The 23974-nt window shown below is 44.0% G+C and overlaps 1 protein-coding gene across 5 annotated transcripts in view; it reads left to right on the top strand.

The window, feature by feature from the left end:
• The first annotated feature begins 345 nt into the window (after nt 1-345).
• CDHR5 (cadherin related family member 5) overlaps nt 346-23974 on the top strand; it is a 40917-nt gene continuing 17288 nt past the window's right edge. For 4 of the 5 annotated variants that reach the window (XM_066584056.1, XM_066584055.1, XM_066584053.1 and 1 more), the window contains exons 1-9: nt 346-491; nt 3668-3760; nt 8521-8631; nt 9325-9495; nt 12064-12154; nt 13882-13979; nt 15999-16205; nt 16857-16973; nt 19895-19961. In XM_066584056.1, the coding sequence (XP_066440153.1) occupies nt 3758-3760; nt 8521-8631; nt 9325-9495; nt 12064-12154; nt 13882-13979; nt 15999-16205; nt 16857-16973; nt 19895-19961 (865 nt within the window). In that variant the 5' untranslated portion in view covers nt 346-491; nt 3668-3757. Of the gene's footprint in view, nt 492-3667; nt 3761-8520; nt 8632-9324; nt 9496-12063; nt 12155-13881; nt 13980-15998; nt 16206-16856; nt 16974-19894; nt 19962-23974 lie in introns of those variants that run through there. The other variant, XM_066584054.1, reaches the window with a different exon arrangement.

The following is a 23974-nucleotide window of genomic DNA, read 5'->3' as shown; positions in this document are numbered from 1 at the left end:
TCTGAGCATAAATTTAAAGTGGAGAAAGTTCGCAGACTTTTGAGGCTTCCTCCAGAGCAGTTCAGAACACCTAGAGCACTGCCGGATGAAGTGCGTTTGAGGCGTGAGCCAGGGTTGCCGCCGTCTTCATTGGATGGCTTGGCATAACAGGGGGCACTGCTTTATTCAGGGCATGTTTGAGAGTGGTGTTGTAATGTGTGGCAGCCAGGTTGGGGCAGGAGAGGAGAGAGATAGGGGACAGAGAAGGCTGTAGAGACTCTGCAAAGTTTTGGGTGTGAACGTCTTGAAGGTTCCTGTACGTAGAGGAGGTAGGAGGGGCTGGGGAGATACTAGGAAGCTTGACAGAGAAAGAGAGAAAGTTATGGCCCGAGAGCGGGAGAGGGGAGTTAGTGAAATTGAAAGCAGAGCAGAGGCAAAGTAAGACCAGATCAAGAGTATTGCCATACCTGTGAGTGGGAGAGGCTGTGAGTTGTGAGAGACCAAGGGAGGAGGTGAGTGATAGAAGCTGAGAGGCAGATGGAGAGATGGGGTCATTAGTGGGGATGTTAAAGTCTCCTAGGATGAGGGTTTGGATTTTGCAGGAGAGGAAGTGAGGGAGCCAGGCGGCAAAGTGGTCCAAAAACAGGAAAGGAGCAGCTGGGGGGCGGTAGATGACTGCTACTCGCATGGACCGTAGATGGAAAATTCATAGGACATGTACCTTGAACGATGAGAAAGTGATTGAGAGTACTGGGGAATGACCTAGAAGGTGCATTACGGGGAAAGAAGAGCACCTACTCATCCCTCTCGCCTGTCTTCCGGTCTTGGGGTATGGAAGAACTGCAGGCTATTGAAGACAGTGCAGCAGGGGAGGCCGTGTCAGACTGTTGTATCCACATTTCTGTTAGAGCTAGAAGGTTTAGGGATTAGCAGTAAAAAAGTCATAGATGAAAGGAAACCGGGGAGGGTATACATGGACTAGTGGTTAGACTAGAGGGGTGTCTTAGTGGGGCAGGTGGGGAGTAATAGTTAGGGACACTAGAGGGTGGGCCTCGATTGGGAGAAATGTCCCCTGCTGCTAGTAACAGCAAGATAGTGAGGGTGAGCAGGTGGGTAGAGGATTTATGAAGGCAATAGTTGTGTTTCACTGTGGCTTCAGGGGGATTGAGGCATTTTAGAAAAGTAAAGAGCGCAAGCAAACTTTTAAAACCAAGGGACTAGTTCAATTAGATTTATTAAACAACTAGCCAGTGAACCACCCAAAGGTTTTATGTCTCTCTTACATAAATAACACCTCCATACTTAAACTGGACCTAGAAGTGGGGGATGATCAAAATCAATGAAATTACAAACCACAAAAACATAAACATTAACCTGCAGGACAGGCTAGAATAGTGCAGCCAGCCCGTCTATGTGTTGAGACCCCCATGCCACAACCCCGTAGCGGACCGTAGACTGTGACAAAGGGGTTGTCCCATGGTGTAAACTGAAAAAAAGGGGTTTTACTACAATGTTAGCCAGTAGAGCAAAATGTGACTGTTCTAAGTGAGAGAAACCAAGTAATCTTGTGGATATGATACCTTTTAATGGATAACAAAAATACATGATGTTATAGCGAGCTTTCGGACCTCTCAGGGCTCTTCCTCAGGCTTATAATGGAACAAATCTACAGGTGTATTTAATAAATACACATGATCACATGGGAGGGCAGGGACATCGTGAACCTAATTTGCACAAGATAAATACCAGAGACAGGTGGTGAGAGGGCACAGACATGTTGGGATTAGAGATGAGCGAACGTGTTCGGCTCCGCCCCTTTTCACCCGGACACCGAACTTCGCGAGGAATTCCGTGTTCGGGCGAAAAAAGTTCGGGGGTCGCCGTGGCAGCGCGGGGGGTTGCGGCGGGGAGTGGGGGGGAGAGGGAGAGAGAGAGGGCTCCCCCCTGTTCCCCGCTGCTGCCGCCCGCGCCGCCGCGCCTCTCCCCGCCCCCCGGCGCCCCCCGAATACTTACGCGCGAACACGGAAGTCCTCGGAAAAGCCGGTGTCCGGGTGCGTAAGTGTTCGTTAAGAACACGTTCGCTCATCTCTAGTTGGGATCAATAGCATTTAGATAAATAACAGGAAGGGATGACCATAACAGTAAATAATGACTTTTATGGTCATCCCTTCCTGTTATTTATCTAAATGCTATTGATCCTAATATGTCTGTGCGTCTCTCACCCTCTTTCTCTGGTATTTATCTAGTACAAATAAAGTTCACGATGTCCCTGCCTTCCCATGTGATCATGTGTATTTATTAAATACGTCTGTAGATTTGTTCCATTATAAGCCTAAGGAAGTGCCCTGAGAGGTCCAAAAGCTCGCTATAGCATTAAGTATTTTTTTTAGCCATTTAAAGCTATCATATCTACAAGATTACTTGGTTTTCCTTACTGAGAACAATCACAAGGTGTGGACTTGTATCTTATCCACATGACAGAGGATAAGTGCCTGGTCAGTGAGGATATGTCTGCCAGGATTCCCACAAATTATGAGAACTGGGCTCCTGTGTTCCCCTGTATGAATGAAGCGATGGTCTACATATGTACTGCCATTCCATTCATCTCTATGGGACTGCTGAAGATAGAAGAGTCCTTGCATACGGGACCCTGATTCTCATAAACGCAGACCTTCCACTCTGCATTATAAGATCCAAAAGGTCCCAAACAGATCTGTCCATAGATCATTGTATGGTTAGCTAATGACCATCAAGTCCCAAGACTCCTCATGGAGTAAGACATTGGTTTAGAGCAGTGGTGCCGAACCTATGGCACGCGTGCCAGAGGTGGCAAGCAGAGCTCTCCCTGCTCTCATGCTCCCGCTTTGGCTGCTCACCATGTTAGTGAATACCGACAGGGGTTGTGGCTCCTCTGCCGGTATTCACTCAGCTGTGCTGCTAGCGGTGCTAATTCCAGTGCACACTGTGACATCAGTGTGCACTCGGGATCCTCCTCCCCTCTCCCCTGACGTCTCCTCTTTGGTTCCACGAGAGCAGGGGGAGGAGGTGTCCAGCAACACATTGACATCACAGTGTGCACCTGGGACCAGCACTGCTAGCAGCACCGAGCAGAGGAGGTCAGGTAAGTATATGGGTCTGGGGGGGGGGGGCTATTATTACTGGGGCCACTGTGGGGTGTCACTATTACTACTGGGGGCCGTTGTGGAGGGTCACTATTACCGCTGAAGCCACTGTGGGGATCACTATTACCCCTGAAGCCGCTGTGGGGATCACTATTACTGCTGGGGCCGCTCTAGGGGGTCACTATTACCAGTGGGGCCACACTTGGGGGTCACTATTACCGTGGAAAATTCCACAGCATTTCCGCATCCAAAAGCAGTCAAAATCTGCACCCGGTCTATTTTGAAACAGCCCTGTCCTTTTAAGAAAGACAGAGGTAAATAAAAATCATACGTCGTGATAAGCGCCACCCTGACCTTGGTTTTGGGTTGCAATTTTGGCACTCGGTCTCTAAAAGGTTCATCGTCACTGGTTTAGGGGGGGCCATGGAAATCAACTGAAGGAAAGTTGATAATCATCATGCTCTAGAAAAATTACCTATGTAATCCAGTATAATTTATGATATACTCTGCCATACTTTCTATACTCTACCACTATCATTTTACATGTATACAAATCCCTTCCTTAGAATGCACAAGTGGGCAGCTCCATTGGTACTGTAATAGAAGCTCAAGATGCCGATGACAATACCCTCTACTATGAGCTGATTAGCAACGATATGGTAAGAGAAATAGTAAATATTTCCTATGATTGTTTCCTTATATATATTTTTTTGTTTTGCCGTATTCCATTTTCAAGATTTTTAATGCCAATGATGGCTGTTGTGTTTTCGTTATACAAGTTTACAAAGGACACATAAAATTAGATGTTCTGTGTGGGACATTTACAGGTCAGAAATATCACTCAGATGGTTTCAAGTTATAGTAATATAGTTTGTAAGACTGGAATAAGACACAAGTCTATCCATTCTACCCTAATATATAGCAATGTTGAACCAGAGGAGAACAAAAAACCATTTTTCTCATCTTAAAGGGATTGTCCCATGAAAAGAACGATCCTCAGGATAGGGGATAAGTATTTGATCACTGGGGGTCTGGATGCTGGGGCCATATTAATGAATAGGGGATAAGTTCTTCTCATGGGAAACCCTTTTTAAAGGGAACCTGTCACCTGCAAACAGCACCATGAACTAAGCTATTGTTAAATGTACTTTTTATATACACCCACTTTTCTGATTCCGTGTTGTCATGAAGGGAAGGTCACATGAAAATCTGATTCTTTTCAGATTACCGTGCATGTGCTTTCCCACATCAATCGGAAAGTCACTAACAGTTGATAAACCGTCCTTCCTCTGATTGATTGCAGAGGCTGGAGGCTTAAATCCCCGCTGCAATTTTACATACAGCTGGACTTTAACCCTTTCAAATCCAATTTTGGATTTTGGGTTTCCTAGGGGGCTTTCTCTTTCTGCCATTATACAATGGCACCATCTGCTGGCTACAGCCAGTACTGCAGTATGGGACATGCTAGAGAGGCCCCCGACAACAGAGCGGCCAGTAATATTCAGTAAGAATACCCAGCCGGATGTCTTACCATATTGAAGCTGTACAGGCTTCAATCAAAATGTCTTTAGACGTCAGACAGTGGATCGGAAAGGGTTAAGCCCGGGACCAGGCACCCTAAATTTACAGTGCCTGGTCCTAAACAGGTTAAAGAAAAATACCTTCCCAATTCCAAATATGACAATGAGAGTAACAACCCAACTTCGGAAATCTAGTAGCCATATAATATTATTGCACTCAAAAAAGAAAGATAGTGTACACTAACGGTTAATACTCATGACAGTGACATTTGCAGAGATCCTATGTGGCAGCATAAGGATTCCCTATGTGTTATAGACCCATAGGTACTCTATGTGCTCCATATGAAACTTCTATAATACGATATCCAGTAAGAATAATATGGGCCCATAGACTTATATGGGAGCCATACTACAGTTTCGTGCCATGAAAATTTGTAATACAGTCTCGTGCCTAATGCCTTAGTGACAGTCCTATACTGGGATCATTTTGCAAAAGTATTCTAATGTTTTTTATTAAGGCATCCTCTCACAATCTGAAATAGCCATTTGTCTTGGCTGGATCCACAGTTGTCAACGGCCCTGAGGAAATTTTTAATTTCCTTTGCCTCTCTACCAATAGAATCATAAAATCTCACAGTTGGAAGGGACTTCCACTAAATCATCCCAGTCAGATATTTGTCCAGCCTTTGTGGCAACCTGTTCCACTAATTCATCACCCTCACTGTCTAATATATAATCTGTGTCTGCTCCCTTTCAGTTTAATCCCATTGCTTCTTTCCTTGTACAAATGAGAATAGGGCTGATCCCTCTGCACTGTGACGGCCCTTCAGATATTTGTAGACAGCTATTAAGACTCCTCTCAGCCTTCTTTTCTACAAGCTAAACATTCCCAGATCCTTTAACCGTTCTTCATAGGACATGATTTGCAGATCGCTCACCATCTTGGTAACTCTTCCCTGAACTTGCTTCAGTTTGTGGATTTTTTTTAAAGTGGGGTGCCCAGAACTGGACACAGTATTCCAGATGAGATCTGACTAAGGCCGCCTGCAGACGACCGGATCGGATCCGGCTGCGAAAATTCTCGCAACGGGACCCGACCCGAGCGCCTGCAGAGAGCACCGCGGATTCACCCGCTCCCGCAGCCCCAGCTCTTTCATGTGCCAGCTGCCGGGCAGCCGGCGCATGCGCAGAGCGGAGGCGGCGGACGGTGAGTGACGTTTCTGTGCGGGGCTCTGCGAGCACCGCACAGAATTACAGCATGCCGCGGTTTGTTTGCTGCACGTGATTTTGCGCAGACAAACCGCGGCCATCTGCATAGGATTGCGTGCTGTAATGCAATCCTATGCAGGTGTCCAGGGGCGGAAAATCTGCGGGGATTCCCGCCGCGGAATATCCACCCATCTGCAGGCGGCCTTAGGAAGAGTAGAGGGGGATAATTACCTCATGTGATCTAGACTCTTTGCTTCTAGTGACCAAGCTTTTTTTCATTTTTCCATGCTCGTTTTTTCTCCCCCTTTTGAAAAATCATAACTCCTTTATTTATCCATCGACGTCGCTGTATGAGGGCTTGTTATTTGCGGGACGAGTTGCATTTTTTAATGGTACTATTTAATGTACCATATAATGTACTGAAAAACATTTTAAAAAATTCTAAGTGGAGAAAAATGGAAAAAAATTCTACCATGTTTCGGTGCGTCTTGTTTCTACGACACACAAACTGCAACAAACATGACATGATAACTTTATTCTATGGGTCAGTACGATTACTATGATACCAAACTTCTGTATTTTTTTTTTTGGCTGTACTACTAGTATTTTTTTAAATAGATATTTAATTTTTAAAAATTATTTTCTGCTGCCATCTTCTGCGAGGAATAACTTTTTTTTTCATCAACATGGTTGTGCGAGGGCTCATTTTTTGCAAGACATTTCCATTGGTACCATTCTGGAGTGCATACGACTTTTTGATCAATTTCTATTGCATTTTTTCTTGGAGACAAGGTGACCAAAAAAGCGCATTTCTGGCATTCTTTTTTTTTCCTGATGACGTTCATCGCACGGGGTAAATAATGCGTTACTTTGATAGATTTCATAGATTTTATTATTATAAATATGACAAAAGGGGTCTTTTTAAAAATGTTATTACTTTTTATTTTTTTTTAACAATTAGTAAAACTTTATTGCTTTATTTTTACTTTTTTTAGTCCCCAGAGGGGACAGAAACTTGCGGTGCTTTGATCATTCCTGCAGTATGATGTAATGCCATAGCATTAGATCATACTGCTATCGGGCAGGCAGTGTATCAAGCCACTCCACTGGGATGACTTGATAGGCATTCTACCATGACAGCCCTGGGGCCTTTCAGAAGGCCCCGGCTGCCATGATACCCACACGGCTCCCTGCGATCTCATTGCAGGGGCCGTACAGTTCCCGTCTGTACGAAACGACTGGCAGCCGTGATGTATGGAGGGAGATTGCTACACGATCTCTCTTTATACATAGACCCCTGATACAGGCCATCAAAAGGCGAATCAGTGGCGAATCAGTGGCGAATTGTGTGTTGCCTTTTTTGCTGCTGCATCACGCTGTTGACTCATGTTCAGTCTGTGATCTATTAGTACACCGAAGTCTTTTTCCCATGTGCTGTTGTTTAGATCAATTCTTCCCATTATGTATGCTTTCTTTATATTTCTTGCCCAAATGTGAGACTTTGCATTTCTCCCTGTTAAATACCATTCTGTTAATTACTGTCCACTGTTCAAGCTATGCCTAGATCTTTTTGAATCCTCTCGCTCTCTTCTCTAGTGTTAGTAATAGCTGTTACTATAGTATATATTGTTTGCCAGCTAAATGATTATTAAAGCTAAAGGTATTCCCATAATTCGCTAGGACATGCCAGAACATTGTGTTCCTTACAGATTTAGATCCCCATTTAGTAATTCTGCACAGCACTGCATTGAATGCACAGATACATTGAAGCGAATGCGGTTGTGCTGTTGCTCCCTATACGGTATTTAGCGAGCAATAGGGGCAATCAGTGAAGGAACTGTTGGCTTAACTAGCACTACTGCTCTTGAATTCTTAGGTTTATTGGGAGTTTATTAAGGTCTCCCTCATCTATGGAATTTGTGGAGCCATGGGTCCCGCTATAAATGAAAGGCAAATGACCAACCTTGTCTAGAGTGAAACAAGCTTTCAAGTCTGAAGATGGAGAGGTGGTGGATCTCCAGGTTCTTTCAATCAGGAGGGCTGCTGACTGTAAATTATGCCAAATTAGTCTCCTGATGTTAGGTGGATAATTGTCAATATCAAAGGCTAGTAAGGCCAAGGCCGGCTCCATTACAACAGGGCTGCCTGTTACCTCCGATAACAATTTGAATATAGAAGAACACCAAATTTTTAAATTTTTTATTTAAGGGCAATCCGAAACAATATGTAGCACAGTTGTGCCAGAATAAATTTGAAGTGCCTAAGAATAAATTGTGCTAATTTAGAGGGGTAATAGTACCATCTCAAGATTAATTTGTGGAAACTTTCTTGGAGATTGGCACATGAGGATGCTCATAAGGGCACTTTTATGGCCTTGGACCATTGTTCAGTTGAGAAGGTTTTACCTAGATGCTTTTCTCAATTTAAGTGTACTTTTTTGGAGAACACCACTTCTCCATTAAGGTAAGCATAGATGGATGTAGTGGTCCTAAGTTCTAGTTTAGATGACCAAGAGAGGAAATCATATACTTGTTTAGGCAGCTCGTGATTGAGTTGTGGATGCGAAAACAGGTATCTTCTGATACATAGGTAGGTGTGCAAACTCGAAATCAGGATATCATATTGTTGTGTAAGTTCTTCAAAAGGCTTAATCTTACCCTGATCGATTGTGTTTTTTTTCTTCATTTTAGGAGGCGGCTACTTATTTTAGACTGATCTCTGAAACATATCCACGTTTATTAGTGAATAAAACTCTGGATTATGACCTATACCCCCACATATGGTTCAACCTCACTGCACGGGTAAGTTGTTGTGTTGATATTGATGAGTAAAGGGATGTATAGTCTTTGAAAAGAGGCCAGGCAAGATACGCTGGTACCCTATCAGATGGAGAAAAGTATGCTTTACTTCTCACCATATACACTATGCTTGGTTCAGTAGAGTATCTTACTCTGACACTACATGTGGTGACAACAAAGGTCCTAATTAGAGATGAGCGAGCCTACTCGGTAAGGCAGTTACTCGAGCGAGCGTCGCTCTTATCGAGTAACTGCTTAGTGATCCGAGCAGGCTTGGGTGGGCTGCGGGGGGGGGGAAGAGAGAGATCTCTCTTATCTTCCTCCCGCTCCGTCTCCGCCCCCCCCCCCCCGCAGCCCACCCGAGCCTGCTCAGATTACTCAGTTACTCGAGTAGAGCAATGCTCACTCGAGTAAATGCCTTACCGAGTAGGCTCGCTCATCTCTAGTCCTAATTTTTAATGTAAAAGTTAGTAAATGTTTTCATCATCTCTATAATAGTCTTTAGTAACAAAACTTATACAACTCTGATAGGTACATGCAGTCGAAGTCTTACAATTCTTAATATAAATTGTAGTCTAAACTTTGTGGACATTAGACAATTTGTCCAAGATAAAATACTTCACTTTTTCGAACACACGTCTTCATTTTTATCTCGTTTTGGATATTTCGGTTTAACCTATCATCTGATTATTTTAGGATACTGAAAAGCCTGACGATGTACCCAGTTTCACAGCTACAACATCAATAATTATTGATATCATTGACACAGATGATAAACCACCTTTCTTCCAGCCTTGCACACCAGCTGGAAGTAAGATCTGCATTAACAACGGCTACAGAAGTAATGTTACCCTCTATGAAACAGCAGTAAGTGAGGGGATGGCATATGGAGTTTGAACAATAGGAGTTATGGATCTGCTTGCAAGAACTTAAATAGGGGTGACATAATACGTACAAAAGCTTGTTCCATACAATCTAGGGGGAAAAAACTAAAAAAAATATAGAAATATATAAATTTGTGTGAGTCAATGAGCAGCCATATTTGTGCAAAAACAAATAAGAGGTGTGATAGGGATGCATGGGCAAGAACAGGCTCGGGCTTCTAAGGGGGAGTGTAGAGGCAGGTTAGATGGAGAAGAGTTTAGATTAGGGAATATGGTAGGCCCCCTAAAAAAGATGTGTTTTTAGGATACGCTTAAAGCTGTCGGTACTCGGAATTAACTTAGAGAAAACTGGTGTGGCTCATGAAAAAACATGGAGGCAGGGGTGGCAGGTTCAGATTAGAGGGGTATTCAAGGATCATTAGCAGATGGGAGATCATTTTGTGGAGTCATGGTTACTTCAGAGGAACCTAGGAATAAATTATGTATACTCAGACTGCATGTACCGATGTCCCTCTGCAGAATGTGCCACCCCTCCCACTTTCTTCACTCTTTACCCTTAAAGGTAACGCCCCTTTTTATTTAAATTTTCATGCTTAGAATTGAATATTGAAGTTGCAACCCCTTTACTTTTCCTATCATGATGAAAAGAATGGTCGTGGAAAATTTCACGTTCGTACGAGACCAGGAAGTTACTTAACATAGGGGTGCAATAACCGGGTTGTGACCCCTTTATTTTTCCTATTTATGACCTAAAGAATGGTCGTGCCATATTTCACATTTGTAGAAGTTAGAGAATTAGTGGCCAGTCAATCAGTCAATGAGGGCTTTCACCTTTATAGATAGATTAGAATTCATTTATTATCATTGGATATTAAAGTTAAACAAAACAGTGATGTCTTAGGGCTCATGTCCATGGCTGTGACGGACTCTGCCAGTGGACTATCGCAGTGGAGTCCGCCACTGCGCTCCCCCAAAACCCTCATACTTACCACTCCGGATCCTCCATACGCATCCTGCATGGAGGACAAGTGCGCATGAGCAGTACAGCGTATGACACGCTGGCAGTGGCAGATGACATGGCCGGCGGTGTGCGGGGCCGCATATTCATGCAAGACTTCCGCTGTGCTACAGCAGAAGTATAGCGTGATGGCCGGCTTCCATTGACAACAATGGAAGCTGGCCATGCGTATTCCCTCAGCAAATAGGACATGCCATGGGTTATTTCATGCTGCGGAATTCTGTGGTGGAATTCTGCAACGTGAACATTGAGCTATCCCTTTGTAGCTATCCCATTGAGCTAACCGTTTATAGCATTGAGCATTAGCCCTTAGTTAGAGGACGGACTTATTTTAGACCGATTACAATTATTTCTCATGAGACTCTCTGTAAAATAGTCTTGAAGACGGCCTTGTATTCTTATAACAGAACAGTAATAGGAGCTAAGGAAAGACACAGCTGAACTGGATGGATATTGTCTCCCTTCAGCCTAACATACTATGTTACTATGTATCCGTAGTTGATGTTTCACAGTAGGCATTTCATTGCGGACTTCTTTACATGTTTTTTCAAAATAATTATCTATGTACCTTGTAAAATAGAGGCGTCAGTAATGAAATGCCTACCCCTTACAGTGTAACAATGACGGCATTTACATGTCCGTTGAGCGAAAGGATATCAACTGGTTGCTATGTTGGTCTATTATGTGACTTTGCTCCTAGGTTGAATCACATGATGCACTTTAGACTCACAACAGATTCACAATTCAAGTAATATGTGCATGTGCGTCAGCTGCGAGGCAATAAACTAAATTACATAGTTTGATATCATGTTGTGCTACGGATCGAGCCTAGAAGTTTACACTTGAAGTTTCCAAAGTAACAAGATCTTACCATCGTCTAATAGTTTGATGGAGGGACCTCTAGCATTTAGGGCATAGATACAGCATTGGTGGTGGGTGATCGTTCAACCCAATGTGAAAGGTCCATGGTAGATCATATCCCTTTTATATAGCAGCTCTGCCCAGTCACTTAAAGAGGACCGGTTAAGTCCTCTGATCAGCTAGGCCTGCTGCATAGTCTCTTTTGTACCTCATCTTCCCCAACTGACTTACAATAGTCATGGCTCCTGGTGCTTATAATCAATCAAGTTGGCAGTCTCCTCCACTCATGTTCTATAGATGATGTCAGGTAGACACTGACAACGTCCATTGACAGTGAGAGGAGGAGACCGCCCATTTGACTGAGTTCAAGCATTAGGGGCCCTAACCAATGGAGGTCAGGGTGGGGGAACAGGGGTGTACAAGGAAAAAAAAAAGAGTTAGCAGGGCCATAGTTGCAAAGCTATGTAGCTGGCTCTACTGATCACAGAACATGACAACATGACAGGTCTTCTTTAAATGGAAAACCCCTTTCATGAAGACAACCACTTCCTAAAGACAGCCTCTCCACAATTTCAGCAAGCATAAGACGAGAAAGAAGTCAGTAGGTTTAATCAGAACAATGTTATGGTGTGCTGAAATGGGAATGACTATACACTAATATGTTTATTTTAGACTCAGCCGCTACAGTTGTTGCCTGGCCCTCTATATGCCGTAGATGGAGATTATGGCATTAATGATCCTATTTCCTACAGTATTATCAGTGGTATGTATGAAACAGTAATTGTGAGGACTGCAGGGTCTCCCAAATAACAGAATAGAAAGCAACTAAATGTTTGAAGATACTTGACATTTAAATGCTGTGTGGACCTAAAACATTAACTTCTTACTGGTTCTCTATAGTTTGGGATGGGATGATTCTGCTTATGGGATCCAATGTGACACCTACGTATCCAGATGACTAAAATCTTGAATTGCGGTACTTGCAATGATAGTTCTTTAATATTGTGTTTATTCTCCTCGGATATGTAATTATTGCATTTTTTGTGCTACAGGATAATGACTTAAATGGGTTGTCCTGGGCTTAGATATTGATGACCAATCCTGAGGACAGGTCATCTATATCAGATCAGATGGAGGTTGACTCCTAGCACCAAGCAAGCATTGTGGCCTCTTCATTGTATATCAAGCACAGCACCATTCACTTCATAGTGGCAGTGCCTGTTATTGCTGCTCTCTCCCATTCAGTGGGATGGATCAGAGCTGCACAAAGGTCAAGTCACTAAAGAACAGTCAGCCTCCCCCACAATCTGATATTGGTGACTTATCCTAAAGATAATGCGTCAATATCTAGGTCCTGGAAAACCCCTTTAAAGGAGAACTACCAGAAGTAGCATTTAAAATACCCTTTAGAACAAGTGCAAAAACAAATTGTTGAAGACTTTAAGAGCCAGTTAAAGGGGTTGTCCCGAGGCAGCAAGTGGGTCTATACACTTCTGCATGGCCATAATAATGCACTTTGTAATGTACATTGTGCATTAATTATGAGCCATGCAGAAGTTATAAAAAGTTTTATACTTACCTGCTCCGTTGCTGGCGTCCTCGTCTCCATGGTGCCGACTAATTTTCGCCCTCCGATGGCCAAATTAGCCGCGCTTGCGCAGTCCGGGTCTTCTCCTCTTCTCTATGGGGCTCCGTGTAGCTCCGCCCCGTCACGTGCCGATTCCAGCCAATCAGGAGGCTGGAATCGGCAATGGACCGCACAGAAGCCCTGCGGTCCATGAAGACAGAGGATCCCGGCCGCCATCTTCAGCAGGTGAGTATGAAGACGCCGGACCGCCGGGATTCAGGTAAGCGCTGTGCGGGTGGTTTTTTTAACCCCTGCATCGGGGTTGTCTCGCGCCGAACGGGGGGGGGGGTTTAAAAAAAAAAAAAACCCGTTTCGGCGTGGGACAACCCCTTTAAGCAACGTAAATTAAAACTGTCACCAGGTTTATGCTGCTTGATATATTTAAAGGGGTTGTCCAGTTATAAACTATTGATAGCCTATCATCAGGATAACTCAGCGCTAGTAGATTGGTGGGGCTCTTTGCTGATCAGCTGTTTGTCAGGCCGGTGCACTTGTTACTGAACTGAATTCTGCAGGAAGCAGACAGCTATTGTAGGCATTGAAATGAATGGGAACTTTGTCTGCAATACCAAGCCTAGCCACTACAACCGGAACGGAGCTGTCTGTTTCCTGTAGAAATCATCTCAATGCACAAGCACGTCAGCCTGGCAAATAGATCATCAGCAGGGGGTCCAGGCAACAGACCCCACATCAATGTACTAGTGATGACATATCCTGAGGACAGGCTATCAGTAATTTACAACCAGACAACCGCTTTAAGGATCTCTTAGTGAACACTTATGGTAGGTGTCCTCTCACTATTGCTTTACTGACTGATCATAGTTTATTATATTCCAAAACCTGATCTTTTTTTGTTTGTTTAGGGAATGATAATAATATATTTGCTATAAGCAAGGACACAGGAAACATAACAATGAACAAGTCAGTAGACAGATTAGGAACAATCCTGCTGCAAGTCATGGTAAGTACTGGTAAGCCTCTTAAGCGAGCAAGTTGTAGAACACTGGACATAATAAGTCATCTCAGAAAAAAATTGTAACACAGGACAACAATGTAAAAGCGCGTGAGATGTATTAGAACTGGTCCTGGAAAACTTGGAATATTCTGCTCAAGTCTCTATCAAACTTGTGCATACACTTAAGGCCCATTTAGATAAAACGATCGCTCAAAAGTCATCTTTTGAGCAAATCGTTGTGTGCATTTACACGGCAAGATGATCGCACAAAATTCACTTAAACAGTAGTTTGAGTGACAGTTTTGAGCGGTTATTTTGCATAAGTGTGTAAGTGAAGGCTCATGCTGTATACAGAAGACAAGCGGGACTGCTATCTTCTGCATACGGCTGTTGTCTTAACGGAGCGCTCAGCTGGATACCAGCTGAGCGCTCCGAGCGGGGTATGGAGAAGACAAGCGGGGCCGCTTGTTTTCTGTATACAGCTGTTTTCTTCTCTGAGTGCACAGCTGGTATACAGCTGAGCGCTCCGAGCGGGTTATACAGAAGACAGCTGGACCTTTGTCTTCTGCATACTCCTGCTGTGTTTACGAAGCACTCAGCTGGTATACAGCTGAGTTCTCCGAGCGGGGTATGCAGAACACAGCTGGAGCACTGTTTTCTTCATACTCCGGCTGTGTTTTCCGAGCGGGATACCAGCTGAAACAATAGTTTCAGCAGTATCTGGCTGAGAACTCAGCACACGGCACTGATAAGGCTTATCGTTCTCTTTCAGCTTGCTTCCCATTTGCTGTATAAATTAGGGCTTATTCACATGAGCGTATATCGGCTGCCGTTTTCACAGTCGGCCAATATACACTACCATCTAATGCATTGGAAAGATAGTCCTGGAACTATCTTTCTGACCAGATTACGGCCGCTGCTGCATAGACTCCTATGGGAGCCAATGACAGCTGCTGGAGAAGGGAGGTGGGAGAGAGTTTAGTAGCGTAACTGCTAAACTCCCTCCCCCTTGTACCCTCCGCTCTGCCTCTTGCAGCTGTTTGCAATGGGAGGGGCAGGATGGGGTGGAGTTATTTGCTAAGCTCCGCCCCTCCCACTATCTCCCATTGCTGGCTGCCGACAGGGGGCGGGGAGGGGGCAGGAGCTTAGTATACTAAATCCCGCCCCCTCCCATTACTGAGAGCCAGTGAGGGGGATGGAAGGGGGAGACAGCTTAGCAATGCTAAACTGTCTTCCCCCACCTGACGGCATTGCTGTCTAAGCGTATATGCGTCGGACTTGTGCCGTCTGAACGGGCGCCCAAACATTAGATTTGTGGACCCGTTCACAGGTTTTTACGGCGCTGGCAGGCACACTTAAAAACACCTACGGCCATGTGAGATTGCCCTTGCTGACAGGGTCTGAACGATTCGTATTTAAACCAAACGATTAGTGAACGAGCCAACAATGGTTTTTATGCCTGCGTGCAATCAATGACAAATAAAAAGTGAATGATTTATAATGAACAATTATCATTCAATTTTGCTCGTTTACTCTATTTTTTTTAACGATAATCCTTCCGTACAACAGGGCCTTGATTCCACATAACTTGGTCCAAACTGCTGACTGAAGGCTTTCCCACCCAGCCTAGTGACATAAGCAACACGCATTCAGTTGTCAGTCCAGTACTCACTCAAGTTTCAGAAGACAACAGCTCCCACCAGTTTAGGTGTCTGCGTCTCCAGGGCAGAGAGAGAGAGACTGCGCAATTCCACTGCCATTTAACGCATCCACTAGAGCTGCCCATTAATTAACTAACAGGTGGGCCTGGTCTCTACTGCCTCACAAAATGATAGGAGTCTGGGAGAAATCTACCTCCCATCTACTACAACTCCTATCATCCTCCGCTACAACTCCTATCATCCAGTCACAATATGGACATGTATGGTGACACATTGTACCTTTTTTATAGTTGATCATTGACTAGAATGATCAGGTTTCCCATATGTTTCCTTGTGGTATAATAGGATATTACATTTTTTACAGGCTTTCCAAACTAATAATGCGGCAAGGTATTCCACCACCACAGTCCAGATTGAAGTAAAGGAAAAGAATAATTTCCATCCAGTATTTCAAAAGACCAATTACTATGGAACAATCCCTGCAAATACAGAAATTAGAAGCTTTGTCCTGGATTCTAGTGACCCGACTAAACAACTCCAAGTGTTTGCCGCTGACGCAGATTTTACGGATGTACGTATTTCCCAGTAGCTCATACGATAAAAGAACCAGCCTGCTGCATTCCAAAAACATGTATAATTACATATCTACAAAACATCGCTGTACCAGAAAATACAATTATGTTTTCTTACATTCTCCTAATCTATTAAGGCTCATTTAGACCCAATGATTCTCACAATTCACTCAAAGCCGTATTTTGAGCGATAGCCATTGCGTCTAAATGCACAGACATAGTACAGTTTTTGTACACGAGTTGTTCCTCGCTCAATTCCAGTTTTCTTGAATTAAGCAACGAACTCTTATCAGCAATGCAGGCTGTTATCACAGTCGGCAGCGCTGATAAGATTCTTACAGCCTGTGTCCCACTGCTACTTCACAGCCGGATGTGAGCTGTAATCACGGAAAACAATACAGCTGTTTGCTTATGCAGAACAGCTGTATTGTTCGCCGAGCGATAACAGCGGTGTCCCACTCCACCTGCAGAGCCTTAAGTAGCTACTTAGCTATTATAGACTATGCAGAGATAATCGCTCAAAACTGTCACTCAAACTATTGTTTGAGTGACTTTTGAGTGATCATCTGACAGTGTAAATGGGGTCTTATGCATCATTCAGTAAACACTTTGTAAAGCTTAATGTAAATTCTCTCTACTTTGTCTTTCAGGAATTTAATGCAGCGATCACCTATAAGATAGAAAACAGCACAGATTTTATTGTTCTTCGTGATGGCTACATATTAACCAATTCTGTAATCGGCTCTCCTGGCACCATTGTGTTACTTGTAAGTTGTGCAAGGTATATCTTGGTTTATTTAGCAGAAAGACTCCCACTTAAGACCTCATGCATATCATCATGTGCCAATCCCTGTGTTACGGGTCTGTAATAAATGTGATTGTTCTTAGTAAGAGAAACCGAGTAATCTTGTAGATATGATACCTTTTAATGGCTAACAAAAATACATGATGTTATTGCTAGCTTTCGAACTTCTCAGGGTCCTTCCTCAGGCATAATGGAACAAATCTAAAGACATATTTAATATATACACATGATCACATGGGAGGACAGGAACATGGTGAACTTAATTTGCACTAGATAAATACCAGAGACAGAAGAGGGCACAGACACTGTGTGATAAATAGCACTTAGATAAATATCAGGGAGGGATGAGCATAACAGTAAATAATGAGTCCAGTGACCAGAACTGTAATATATGTGCAATAATATTATCCTTTCAAGATTTCCATACCTGTATGTGATGTGCTCTTATATACACAGCACTTGTACTGCTATATGAAAAAAAGGGGCTTGCTCTATTAGGGCTCCTTCACACGGGAGTATTTGTACGTGTTTTTGCACATGCGTAATTTGCACGTGCAATACGCAGTGAATAGAACTCACCGATTTCAATAGGTTCGTATGCACTACCTTTTTTACGAGCAAAAAAAACTGCAGCACGCTCTACTTTTGTGCACATTTGTGCACCAAAAGTCCCCATAGAAGTCTATGGGGGTGTGCAATTGCACATGCTATACAAAAGCAGATGTGCAATACGCTGTGCAATTCTGCAGGAGAAAGAACACATCCGGAAACGCACTAGGCTAACTAGCCATTTAAATCGAGGTGAGTTTTTTGTCGTTCGCGCTGCAGAATAGGTTGGCGATATACAAATAAAGATTATTAATTTATAAGCCCTGCGGGCGCAAAGACTGCCGATCCTGGCGCAAAAAGGACTTGTTCACAGCGCAAATATGTTGTGCGGAGGTGTGCACAATTATGTATATACCCATGTGAAGGAACCCTTAGGCCACTCTCACACATGCGTTCAGAAAACGCAGTTTGAAAATGCGACATTTTTACCTTCAATTCAAGCTGTGTTTTTGTATGCATGGTACAGCGGTTTTTGAGCACAAGTCTGCGAGACCCCATTGAAATGGGAGCGTTGTACCACGATTAGTGTGGTATTCAGGGCGTGGCACTTATCGTGGTAAAAAGCGGCTGGTGTGAGAGTGGCCTAAGGTGTAGAAAATGATGGAGACTGAAAACCAAGATCTGTTTGTTAGGGCGGAGAAACACGAGCGTGTTTGCGCACATTTGTACACACGCAAAATCTACGTACACTATACACAGAGTATAGAACCCATCGATTTTTAATATGTTCATTCTCATTAGCACGTTTTGCATGCTCTAGGACCTGCTCTATTTTTCTGCATTTTGTGTAGTGAAACTACCATAGAAGTCTATGTTAGGTTCGCCAATGCACAAGGGGAAGAGTGAAACACTGCGCAAAAGCAGGAAAATAAGACAGCTGGACCTCATTAGTCTTAAATAGCCATAAAATTCCATGGAATGAGCGTGTCACGCCTTATGTGTGCAAAAATGACATTCATATGCAAAGACCCCTGCGCAACATTATGGTCATCTTCAAACAATGTTCATGCGTAAATATGCTGCGCTGCGGCGACCATTCGTGTGACTCCGCCCTTAGCAATAAAATATATCAGAACATGTATGTAATGGGATTTAATGCGGAAGGAAGGTTAAAAATGTTCGACTGATCCACCGACAACCCTGGCCCCTGAGCACGACTCAGTGTCCTGTGGAAGTGAATGAGTCTGTAGTGCTAAGAACGGCTGCTGTAAATGAAGGCCCATTTAGACACAACAATTATCGTGCAAAATTTGCTTCAAAGCAATCTTTTGAGCGATAATCGTTGTGTGCATTTACACAGCAAGATGATCGCTCAAATGGCAGTTTGAGTGGCAGTTTTGAGCGTTCACTTTGCATACTTTATAGTAGCTAATTAGCCACTTAAGAGCCTATTAGTGTGTAACTGAAGGCTCCCACTGGAGCACTGTCTTCTGTATACAGCGGCTATGTTCTCGGAGCACTAAGCTGGTATACAGTTGAGCGCTCCGAGCTGGGTATGCAGAAGACAGCTGGAGCGCTGTCTTCTGTATACAGCTGCTGTGTTCTCGGAGTGCTAAGCTAGTATATAGCTGAGCGCTCCGAGGGAGTATGCAGAAGACAGCTGGAGCGCTGTCTTCTGTATACAGATCCTTTGAGCTTGTAGCTTTTAGCTGGTATCCTGCTGAGAAGTCCCAGCAGGATACCAGCTGAAAGAACGCTATCAGGACCGCCCACTGAGAAAATCAGTGTGCAGCACTGATAAGGTTCATCGCTAATTTCTAAAGAGGAAAAAAGTCATTTCAGTACTTGAATTATTATATACAGGCACAATTTTCACCAATTCAGTAATTCTAATGGCAAAACAATGACTACTAGTTATCCAAGCTCTGGTCATCTACATATCAGCCTTCCATCGGAGGTGTACATTGGTAATATTTCCTGACGTATGCCTCCAACAGAGGGCTCCAACATATACCATGCTGCTGTATAGGCATATAGTAGCATACTTTACCCATAGGCTCCAGTGTATACTGTGCAGTGTAATACGGTATTTTAGTGACAGACTAAGCTTTTCTATGCACTTGAGAAAAAATGTATACTGCTGTAAACCAATGAGACAGATTCCAAAAGCGCACTGTTTTTTGTTGCAATCTATGGGATGAATAGGATGCATATGCCGAACGGACAGCGTGCGGTATGAACATACCGTTAGTCTGACATAGAAGTGTATGGGATGTATTTTGTTGCAACAAAGTCCTAATTGTGTAAAAACAATTTTTTTTTTCTTTCAAAAAGGTAAATGCAACAGACGGCACATCATCTGACAGCACCACAGCGGTAGTTACAGTTCAGATTACCCCAGGTAAGTGCCTCAATAGCCACTTTGTTAAAGAGACTCTGTCACCATCTTTTGAGAGCAGCGTAACATAGTGACAGTATGTATCTGTTCAGCAGTTTGGGAGAAACTTACATTTTATCAGTAGCAGCCACACAGAGGACTACAAGAAGTAGTCCTGGATATTCATGAGCTGCAGCTAGCTCATCTCCCCCCTTCCCAGCCAAAGATTAACTGCTGTCTGCCTATTATTTTGCATGAAGAAAGAGCTGATCATTGGGATGGGCGAGACCAGCCTGCAGCTTATGAATATAGAGGACTAGTTCTGTGTCTGGCTGCTGCTAATAAAATGCAAGTTTCTCCCAAACTACTGCAAAGATACATACAGCAAATATATCACTGTAAGATCGCCTGTACATGGCCGGGTCGGATTCTGAATGCCCCGCGTACCTGTCAGTCGTCTTTATCTGAACTGCGGATGGTCCGCATGGCGATCTGTCAGACATGCGCAGTACAGATTTTTCTTCGCCATTGCTAGGCGATGACGCAGGCCCCACAACCTTAACACGATGTTAATTGTGGCTGTGAGTCGGATGGTATCCATTACTGCAATGGAAGCTGTCTGTGCAGACACCACACAAAAATAGAACATGCTGCAATTTTTCCTCCGCAAGCAGAAAACCGCAATTGATCACTCATGTGCAAAAAACACTAAACACTGTCCTCACAGGCCCTGCACAAGGACACAGTGTTTCAGTTCTGCACAGAGTGTGTTAATTCAAATATCTAATCAGCAAATTATGTGGCAAAAGCATATTGTATTAGGCCCGATGTCCACAGGCGGATATGATATATGGCACCCGCGCAGGAGATCCGCAAATCAAGCCGTCCATAGGGATGCATTACAAAACAGTTAAAAGCATGCAGATGTTATTTTCATGTCTTTGAAGTAAATGGAAGCCGTCTGATCCGCCGCACAGCCACCGCCCTGGACGTGCCACGGATCAGCGGGAAAGCAGGAGATTTAAATAAATAAATTGCACTGCGCATGCGTCCGGCACATCGGCCGGCGCGTCCGGACGCATCCGCTGCGCTGAAGAAAGAAGATCCAACCGGCATGGAGCACACCAGCGCTGGAGCTGGGCAGGTAAGAAAATGGCTTTTTTTTGTCCATGTACGCGGGCACGGCTGGATTCCGCTGCAGGATTCAGCAGATGGAATCTGTGCGTGTAAGTGGACATTGGGTCTTAATGAGCAAAACTTTCAGTTGTTCAATGCAAACAGCAGAATCGGGAAAAAACATCATCTAAGTAACTTTCCACAAAATGAGCATAACTGTAAGACAAGAAGGTATAATCAGAGTCAGGCTGGATCCAAATTCTGATGCAGCTGATTTTAAGGCAATCGCTCACTATTAGAGACATTTCTTATGGAGCCAATTCACAAATAATGATAATATTAGAAATGATTAATGATACGACCTGTGTGCACAATATAGTTTAAGATACAGTTAAATGCAACTGTTCCATTAAGGGCTTAGTCAGACGGGCGTTTTTTGCCGCGATTTGCGCATGCGCATGCGTCCGGCGATTTTTTAAAACCATTGCTTCGCAATGGTATCGGACACATGAGCGCTTTTTATGCGCTCGTCCGAAAAATTATAGAACAAAAAATCGCAGATCGCACCTATCTGCGATCTGCGATTCCTGTTCGCTTCTGTATATGCGCTCAATGGGGCCGGCGGCAGCAGCGCCGACCCCATTGAGAACATATAGAAGACAAATCATTCTTCTCTGCCACAGCTGTAACAGCTGTGGCAGAGAAGAACGATGTTTGCCCATTGAATTCAATGGAGCGGCAATACAGCCGCTCCATTGAAAGCAATGGGCTGCCGGCGTGCGCGGGGTTAATTGTCGGGAAGGGGTTAAATATATAAACCCTTCCCTGCAATTCATGCTAAAATGTGTTAAAATAAAAAAAAATTGTATACTCACCTTTCCGCTGCAGCCGGAGTCCAGCCGCGGCCGCTGTCAGTTCTCCTGAACTGCTTCTCGGCACTATTCAGCCGGCGGGGCTTTAAAATCCCCGCCTGCTGAATGATCTGCTCTGATTGGTCACAGCCTGACCAATCAGAGGCCGGTTTCACTCACACACCCATTCATGAATTCATGAATGGGTGAGTGACTGCTGCCTCTCAGCGCTGAGCCAATCAGGGGCAGGTCTGACTCACATCCATTCATGAATTCATGAATGGGTGTGAGTGAGGCATGCCTCTGATTGGCTCAGCGCTGAGCCAATCAGGGGGCAGGTCTGACTCACACCCCCTTCACACCCACTGCAGGACGGCTGCCCGGAGCTGCAGGCAGAAGGTGAGAATGCAATTTTTTTTTATTTTAACACATTTTAGGATGGATTGCAGGTAAGGGCTTATATATTTAAGCCCTTACCGACAATTCATCCCGGGCTCGCCCGCAGAGCATTGCTTTCAATGGAGACGGCTGTATTGCCGTCTCCATTGAATGCAATGCGCTGGACAGCTCCGGCCCGTTTCTAATGAAACGCGGCTAGGAGCAGATTTTCGGGCGATTTGCGGGCGACTTGCGCGCACCGGTCACGCGATTTGCGGATGCGCATCCGTCATGCGATCCGCAAATCGCGGCAAAAAACGCCCGTCTGACTAAGGCCTAAAGCTGATGGTGGCCATGAGGATAATGTTCACCACCCAACACAGTATCTTCTCTTGCACAACAGAAAAGTTCTAGTAAGCACCATATCTAAGGGCAAAGCAATCTTTCAATGAGAAGTCAAGAGAAGAATGGCTAAAGTGGCTATTACTGCAGATGGCTCTATCTAAAATAATAGGATTCATATGCATTGTACGTAGACGTTGGTGGTCTACAGCAGCAGAAGAACACACTGGGTTCCACCTTTTCTTAGTAATGGAATACACAGACTTCTGTGGGCACACGTTCACAAAAACTAAGCAGGCAAAGATTTAAAAAATGCTGCTTAGTCTCAAAAATGTAGTTCTCTATTCTTTAATGTATAAGCAATGGGAAATATGTAAATCATGTCAACGTGATTCAAAACCTATGTGGGATGTTTCCAGCATCTTCATGCATGCCACAAAAAATGCATGCCACAAAATGCATGCGAGCCCAGAACTAGATAGGGGAACCTGATAAAGTTTCCACTGAGCGTAGCAATTGCAGTAGTTTAGTTTCATATCAACCCTTTCCAATCCACTGTCTGATATCTAAAGACATTCTGATTGAAGGCTTTACAGTTCCGATGTTGGAAGACGTCCGGCAGGGTATTCTTACTGTAGATTACTGGACACTCTCTTGTTGGGGGCCTCTCCAGCATGTCACATACCACAGTACTGGCTCTAGCCAGCAGATGCTGCCATTGTATAATGGCAGAAAGAGAAAGCCCCCTAGGAAACCCTGAATCTAAAATTGGATTGCAAAGGGTTAATATTGTTAGGCCGCTTTCACATCTGCACTAGAACCTACGTTCGGAGGTTCCGTTGCAGATTCGGCACAAAATACCAGAATAAAAAGCGCTGCATGCAGCGCTTTTTCATTCTGTATAATTCTGGACAGTTGAGCAGAAATTAAATGGACCCCATTATAGTCAATGGGGTCTAATCGGCTCTGTTCAGTTTTGTCATAAGGCAGATCCATTCGGCCATGGGATTCCACATTCCTGTTCCCTGAATGGAGCACTAAAATGGAACCCCCAACGATGTGAAAGCAGTCTTAGCATGACTTTAATATATTTTCTAAATAAGACAGTGTGGGCCAAGCTTTAGCCTGAATGTTGAACCTCAATGCAAAATGTTTTAGCATGTTCAGGGAGTAATGAGGGGAGAGATCCTGGTCCGATTAATTCTGAGGGATGGAATGATGTTCTTGAACTGACTCCTTTGTTATCGGTTTGTGAAGCCCAACTCCTCCCACAATTATTTTTAATCCTTAGAATATATAAGATTCCTCTTCTCCTGCATAGGATTGGGGTGTGGGTAGACCCCAGTTGTC

This window comes from Eleutherodactylus coqui, chromosome 11, assembly GCF_035609145.1.
Source record: "Eleutherodactylus coqui strain aEleCoq1 chromosome 11, aEleCoq1.hap1, whole genome shotgun sequence".
NCBI classification, from domain to species: Eukaryota; Metazoa; Chordata; class Amphibia; order Anura; family Eleutherodactylidae; genus Eleutherodactylus; species Eleutherodactylus coqui.
The sequence above is the reverse complement of the archived record's forward strand: the minus strand, read 5'-3'. Positions and strand labels throughout refer to the sequence as shown.